This window comes from Notothenia coriiceps, unplaced genomic scaffold (genome assembly GCF_000735185.1).
Source record: "Notothenia coriiceps isolate Sejong01 unplaced genomic scaffold, NC01 NC01_scaffold00009658, whole genome shotgun sequence".
NCBI classification, from domain to species: domain Eukaryota; kingdom Metazoa; phylum Chordata; class Actinopteri; order Perciformes; family Nototheniidae; genus Notothenia; species Notothenia coriiceps.
The window spans coordinates 214647-222512 of record NW_011342359.1 but is presented as its reverse complement, the minus strand read 5'-3'; the positions used below and the strand labels follow the sequence as shown (position 1 = coordinate 222512).

The 7866-nt window shown below is 38.4% G+C and overlaps 1 protein-coding gene and 1 long non-coding RNA gene across 2 annotated transcripts in view; one reads left to right on the top strand and one right to left on the bottom strand.

Annotated features, from left to right (window-relative positions):
* skap1 (src kinase associated phosphoprotein 1) overlaps window positions 1-3573 on the bottom strand; it is a 35828-nt gene extending 32255 nt beyond the window's left edge. Inside the window, exons 1-3 of the mRNA XM_010771148.1 lie at window positions 3324-3573; window positions 815-920; window positions 231-259 (exon numbers count right to left, since the gene is read on the bottom strand). Of these exons, the coding sequence (XP_010769450.1) occupies window positions 231-259; window positions 815-920; window positions 3324-3363 (175 nt within the window). The 5' untranslated portion in view covers window positions 3364-3573. The remainder of the gene's footprint in view (window positions 1-230; window positions 260-814; window positions 921-3323) is intronic.
* A 1242-nt stretch (window positions 3574-4815) lies between these two features.
* The window catches only part of LOC104945467 (uncharacterized), a 7467-nt gene continuing 4416 nt past the window's right edge, over window positions 4816-7866 (top strand). The window contains exons 1-2 of the long non-coding RNA XR_798341.1: window positions 4816-4932; window positions 6822-6917. This is a non-coding gene — a long non-coding RNA (uncharacterized lncRNA). The remainder of the gene's footprint in view (window positions 4933-6821; window positions 6918-7866) is intronic.

Here is a 7866-nt window from a genome sequence, read left to right as displayed (position 1 = left end):
ATTAGAACTGATAAATCATCAGGTAAAAACATAGAATAAATAAAACACAATATAAATTGCGATCAACGTGTTGTTTCAACACTCTGAACACTAGAATATGACACTTACTCTAATGATATTCTATCGTAAAAGTACATCAACATACACACACAGCTGAAACAACTACAATTATTATAGATACATACATATGTGATACTTTCATGATAGAGATTGAGTGTAATTTTACTTACATGATGGGAAAGGGAATTCTTGAGGGTTTCTGTAAATGATCAAATCAGCATATTAATATGTTTTGCACTAACTTGCAAAGCTTTCTGTGCTTTCATTTTTCAGACAACTCAGCTCCAGGTTGGCTTTAAAAATAGTTTCCTGTAGAGGAGACCGAAGAACCACAAGTTTTCTGTACCAGCGTCTCAGTGCAGGCAACACCAGTGGAGCCGTTTCCGGCGTAAACTATCGCACACATTCACTTTTTGAAGGGGTTTGAGTACTGTTCATCATGCTTGGAAATAATATCATATTAGGATTAAATTATCCACATCTAAATAGATTATTCGATGAGAACTTTTGAAACTGTTCATAACAATAAATAAGCAGAACCAAGAAGTCTTGAAGGTGACACCATTAGACTAAATTAGTTTTTCAAATGTAATTTTGCAAACTGTGTTTAAAGCAATTTCAGCAACAATTAAGGTTCTTGTGTGGTATTAACAGCAAAAGTTAGATAATGGTGGCATGAAATTACTTTGTTACACTTCACTATTAAAGCTTGCTGAACACTGATTTAATGCTGCTTCTAGAGGTAAAATCCTACCCTCGATGGACGACCGCGAAGTTATTCAGTAAGACTTTCCGTGTCTCCTGGGCACTTACACTCAGGTCCTCGTCTTGAAGGATCTCTCCTACAAACAGCTCACAGTCTGAAGAGAACAGAAAAACACTGTATACATGGCATTCGTGAAGGCGCAATGCTGAAAGATTACACGGAATAATACACTGAATAATACTTGATTTGATCAAGGTTATAAAGTTTAAGAACGATAGAAACCTAATTATTTGCTCAAATAATGTACTATAATAAAATCCTTTTGTCAATCTTTCCTTGTTATGTTTCAGAGTCACTTAACATTATGACCCCAGTATAAAACTCAAAATGTATAAGTCTGAAAAGATAATCACTTTCTCGATTTACTTTATACTCATTCAGCAAATGGACAGAACAATATAATGAATTTTAACATTTAGGTAAAAAAAAACATGTTTTTTTTTTTATATTCAGAGGTGGCATTGGGCTATAGTTTATAATAGCCATCATTGGTTGGTAGAAATAAATCCAAATTGGCATTAATGAGGAAACAACTTGTGTTTGTGTCTCATTTTACCAGCCATGTTCAGGAGAGGACTTCACCAGGAGGAGAACTTGCAGTGGCTACAGAAGATGGGCCTTTAGTCAGCGGCTGTAGCAACTCAAATGCAGTCAACACATACCCCAGTCCAGGAGTCCCCTCAGCCTGATGCTGTTGGGCCTGACCTGTTTACCAGGCAGGGCAGTTCCCAGGAGAAAACCCCTGGCGCTGGGGTTTGTACTGGTCGAATTCAAGTAGCTACAACAGCTAAATTAAGGTTTGTCTAGCAGAACTGATGCTTACTCTTCTGCCAGTAAAGTTTAGTGTCAGGGAGGAAGAAAAAAATATACAACTAGTTTTTATAGTTTCTACAGACATGCATTTCATCCAATAAACAAACAAAAATACATTGACTTCCTTGACTTAACATCAGCACTGTAACCTCTTCACATTCTGATGCATGTGAAGAAATGTTTGAATTAATGCATACAACACATTGTACCTTTTAATCCACATCAACAATTGGGTTGCGGTCGAATTGTCAGTTTAGTTTAGGAACCTTCCTAACGGAGTGAAATGACCCGGAAGTCCCTCAGTGGCAGCCATGATAAGAGCTGTTCTAATTCTCTAGATGATAGGAAAGGAGATTTGAAACTTCCTTTATAACCTCCTTTAGCTTAGGAAACACTGGACCTTCCTTTACGAAGAAAATCAGAAAATGCTGCCCCACAATGCCTTGCGGCCGCAACATTTACCGTGGCACACCATTCGGCAGTTCACGGAAACAACCGATTATAACCGAGAAATGCGTATATTGAAAGTTACGGTGCTTATTAAGCCATTTAAAACTTACGTGGTAACTTGCCAAAGCGCTTTGTTTTGAATGTTCAACACTATAATAATCAAAAGGACGAATATGAACGTTTGTATTTATTTTAAGATCTTTTCATACAAATCATACGTATTGGGATTCATATGTTCGGACCGGAGGGTGAGGGTGACAAACATAAGTTTCACTTCACTTTTGTATTTCAATTCGAACCCTGGTCATGAAGAATATACTGTATATGTTTCTCTGTTGTCCACGTTCATAAAGCATAAAACAACACCATAAGAGCACCGTGCAAAGTGTTCTAAATGTGTTTACAGTGGTCCGCCGTTCTTATTATACATCCATGTAGTCCGCTGTATAAAAAAATGTACTTTCCCCACAGCAGACATACATTTATGACATCCGCTGGCGCCTCATAAATACGTTGGATAGTGAAAGTGCAGTCCGATTCTCAAAGCACTGCAGTCTCTTTTCCTAAGTCTTTTTGAATTCTCCTATCCACTATCCCTTAACCCCGTGACGTTTCACACAGAGGTCAAGGAATAGTGGATAGGGAAAGACGATAGGAGCTGATTTTTGGACTATTCGACTGCAACCCAAGTCTCATTTTACAAAGATTACAGCTTAATGTTTTTAAGTCTACTGCCTTTACTGTTGGGAAACTCACAATGGCAGTCTCACTGATGCAAATAAATGAAATAGAGTAGTAATATTACCCAGTAAAACATGACGTTTGTACCTCAGGTCAGCCTACATTACTTATCTGATACAATATCTTTGTGTTCTCTCATGTAAAACAAACGGACTGACATAATGCAAATTATGGTCTTCCAAAGGGCCTGTTTGCCTGCCTGGCAGTATATGCAAATGTATGGTTTAAAGTCTGTCTAAAGTATGTTCTAGTTTTTTTCTACTTTCACTTTTAAGATTTTATATAAGCAACAAAACATAGACTGAATAGAAAGTATTTTTTTAGGTTGACTTCGCTTAAATGTGTGCGTTTTCAAAAGCAGTAGAATCAAATTATTTAAATGTAATAATCTAAAGTGAAAGTATTCCCGAGTTTGCTAATTATTTTCTAAAGACAAAACGGTACTGTTAAAAAAGCATTGTTGACGGTAAGAAGGAAAAAAAAAAGACATTACCATCCAAAAGCCTCCTAATGTCATTTGGGATTGTCCCCATCCTTGGCTTTCACCTGTCCAACTTCAGGCACTTTGGTATGTTGACTTTTCAGACCTTTTCCACCCGTTCACACTTTAGGTTTTCCTCCACAAAGCAGCCTCTGTCATACTGTTACAGCTTGATGACAGACAATAACCTGGCACAGCCTAGCATCAAACCACCTGTGTCCTCTTGTACTGAAACCTAACTTCCGTGCATGCATCTAGATTTGCACAAAATGGGGAGGAGCAGGTGCACAGATGACAACTTCCTCTGCACTCTGGTTTTTCAGTTGAGGCTTATGACAAGGTTTGACTCACACTGAGAAACCACTTTCGTCTTACCCACAAATGTCTGTCGAAAAGAAAGCCTAAGTAGAGGCTGATTTCTTGTACATTGGATACATTTAGCAGCATCAAAGCATAACATTCTTTTGATTCAGATGAGAGCAAACATCTTCAGCGGTCAAAAGAACAACACAATAACGATTATTAAAACAGTAGGCAATTAATTTACAGTCAATAAGCTTTTTTTTAAAATGTGTAGACTAATCAACTTATCATCATTATCATTGCAGCTCTAGTCCTGTTACAAATAGAAGTGCTGGACATAATGCAAAATGTCCATCCTACCCTCAACCAAATGAACGTCCTCACATGTCTAGAACGGCAAGAATCTCGAAGTATCCATAAGCAAGAGAATCCCTGCCTGCCAGCACCAGATATGCTGCTCTGTTGCTGATCTTTGGTAGCCTGACTTCCCCTTCAAAAGGATGACACCAAACAGACAATTTCACCACGGGGATCAATATAGAGCCGCACTTTATTGAAAACAAAACTACAATACATAAGACGGCCCTTATGTGATTCTGCATTTAACAATATAGTATTTCAAACTTAAAACCTGTTGAATTATAAATATATTAATACTACTCCAGCACAACAGACACTGGTGTATTGAACAAATCATTTAACAAGACTTTTACATCAAGCAATAGTCAACTGTTGTTTCTGCCTTGAATATTGACATATCAAAGGCCCCTGATACAGTTATATTTTGGTGAGGTCCTCCTGTGTGTTTTTTAGCCCTAAAAACCATAGGCCAGTATTTTTTGTATATGCATATTTAAGCCTCTCAAAGTGACAAAAGTAATATTCTACAGGCACAACCAATTCCCCTCATATTGGTTAGCTATTAGTATTAGTGTAAATACTATATAAAATCCAAAAAGTATCAATTAATTAATGTGGTCATGACTCTAATGTTGCAGGGTGATTGTGCAGCTCACACATAGCACAATGCTAAAATACATATTGTATTAGCTCATTGTAATCGTATTGAACTAATAACGTTAAGGGAGTAAAAAGTAAAATATTGGCTTCCAAAATTAAGTGGAGTACAAGTAGCTTACAATTTAGCATAAATGGAAATATCGTTACTCTGCTAACAATACTAGCCACTAGCCACTTTAGCTGACATTAGCATCAGCATCAGCGTTGAGAGCCGAGCTGTCACACTGCCACTCACCTGCTAGTTAGCTACGGCCGCTTTCCTCAAAGTGTCAGTTCACGACATATTTTCTTATTTCAGGTAAATAACGTTGCATTACATTATTGTAACTTTGCTTTGTATGTTTTGTGTAAGTGAAAGTGTTGACCCGAGCATGTCTACTAATGTTTTAGCGTTGAGCTAACTTGAAGCTAGCGTGTGTTTACCTTTACTTGCTCCAACTTGGAGCTTTGCCTGGGCTGTAGCAGCCGACTTTCCCCTTTAGCAGCATTATTCAAGAGTAAACTCATATAGTTAACACGTAACATGGTGTGTTACCGTCTGGCTTGAATGAAAGTGCCATGGTTGACTTTTATAGTCAATATATGATATTATAGTGGTTTCACCAGCATGTAACATTACACTAGCAAGCATTCAATACGTATTTTCACGAGTTTCACTTACACTTAGGACTACCATGTTTTTCCTTTGAACACGAAGGTGAGTTTTAAATATGTTTCCAAAGCTGTTTTTATTTTAATATGGCTAATTTGTGTGTAGGCTGACCTACGCTGCTTTCTAACTACTAAGCACTTACTATCTTAGCAGGTGTTTTTGTTCATTGAAATTGTGGTGCATTCAAGTGACCTTTCGCTGTCAAAGATAGAGAGAAAGAGAGAGAGAGCAAGCGCATTTCGTGGTATCTGCAAGCAGTGGCAGATACTTCCTGTGGCAGCTGCAGATGCCACCAATGTTGTACAATTGGTTATAAGACATGTTTTAACTTTCACTGTTTCAATTATACAAATCACTACTTTAATTGTTCTTTGATTCAAGCTGGCAAACTAATGAGGGTATTTCTGACAACATGTGAATGCAGCATCACATAAATTACTCCCTCACACTCCCTTACTCCCTCTGACAGGGCATGGATGAATGGTTTATATTACCACTAGAGGGTGAACAGCAATGGAACAGACTGGACTGGGCTTCAGAGGAGGGATTGGGGATAGTTGTAATACTAAAAGAAATAGTGGTGAGTCTGACCATCGCCTTATTGATCGTGTATTACTGAAACACAACAAGGAAAGCCATCAAGGAGCTGAAGCTCAATCAGACACTGCTCACATCGACAGAATGCACCGGATATCAGTCAAGGCTATGTTGAACTAATGTGTATTGAAGCTCAAAAGATAATTATTTAATATCCCAAGCAACATATACATACACAACATTAATTGCTATTTCACAGACTAACAAGTAAAATAAATGGGTTTAATACAACCTTTCCCAGCACATCTAAATTGCAAAATAATTATAGTCAGTGTTTATGGATAATTTACATTTTGGTTGTGTTTTTTTAAAACATTATTTTTACAGTAATTGACACAGAAAATTAATTATTAGAAATGTTGAAAGTCATGCTGAAGGTATTTTTTTCTTATCATCCAATTTGATTATTTGGCCCATGTCCTAAGAGTAAATACTGTATGATAAGAAAATCCACATTTCTCATGAACTACCTACTTAGGAGCAAAACCTCATATTTGGTTTCCATGAACTGATGACAAGTTGAATATTAAAGAAATACAACATTGTTAAGGAAAAAATCATATTGAAAGAAGATTAATTGACACAATGGTTCCTAATTTTAGAAAAATCATGACTTTGACTAATGTTAAAAGTGTGATGTTCATGTGATATTGAATGTCAGTTACATTTGTATTGTTGGATGCGCCCCCAAATCTGATTTGTACCTGTTGAACAAATGTGTGGCATTTTTTACTTCATAATAATCATACTAAATATATTCTTTGGGCACTAAAATGCTGGAATGTTTTTAAATGCTTCTGCACTAAAATAAAAGTATATTTTCACATGTAGAAACTGCAGTAGTGGCAGAATTTTCTTTTTGATTGCATTTGACAAGTATTTTATGTTGATAAGCTTGATATTTCATGATGGTCTCCTTGCCTGTCACTTCTCTACAGGAAGCCACGGGTTCAGAGCAAGTTGAATCCCATGTCAGAATTGTCCCCACGCTGACCTGCGCCTGACTGGCCTCCCAGCAAAAAGCCCCTGTGAAGGTAAGAGGAACTGGGGTCCCCTCCCCTGGAAAAGAGGTTCCCTCCCCTTGACAGCTCCACAGAGCCCCAGCCACCTGCCTGCTGGGTCAGCCCCATATGAAAAGGGAAGCTCTTTGTAATCCGACGGGGATTACACCATCCAACAATGCACCGCTGAAAGAGCGACAAAAGCCCTGTATCAAACGCAGCTGAGGGGGAGCAAGGCTATGATCTCCCGCTACTACCAACACTGACTCCTCCGCCACCTCTCATCTCCCCAAGAGGCTCTTCCCCCCTTTAGCATTTGGCTGCCTCTGTCCTCCTTCTGCCCTCTCATCTTTAGGATCTGGCCTTTTATCAGTGAATTCCTTTTCATTTGCATTGCAGTGTGGGGAGGGACAGCGGGTCTCTCTGATCTGATAGAGCCAGGAGAGAGAGTCAGGAGGATCCTCAGGGCATGAAGTGTGTGTGTGTGTGTGTGTGTGTGTGTGTGTGTGTGTGTGTGTGTGTGTGTGTATTTTCCCCATAAGGCAAGACCCGCCCAACTCTGTCTCTGATTGGCTTACCCTGAAATGTTACCCCGCGTTAACCAATCATCACTCCTCTCTGGTTACTTTCACTTTTATATGGTGCTGTGAGAGGACATCGCTGTATTCGCCTGTAAGTTACATCCGCAGGGAGATTCGGTTCAGTTCCATCCCATAATGTAACGCAGTAACGCACCCATTTAAATCACAGTAACTATAACGGCGTTACTTAATGGGAATAGGTAACTAGTAACGCTATTAGTTACCGCAAAAAGTAGTTGCGTTACAGTAACGCGTTAGTCCCAACACTGGTGATAACTAAGGATGTTCTCTTAAGTTGTATGGCTTGTGAATTAATGTTTAAGTAATTTATTAACTACATGGGAGTCTCTTTGAAGAGGGTAATACTAATTTAAAAGATCTTAATGACCCTTGATATTGTC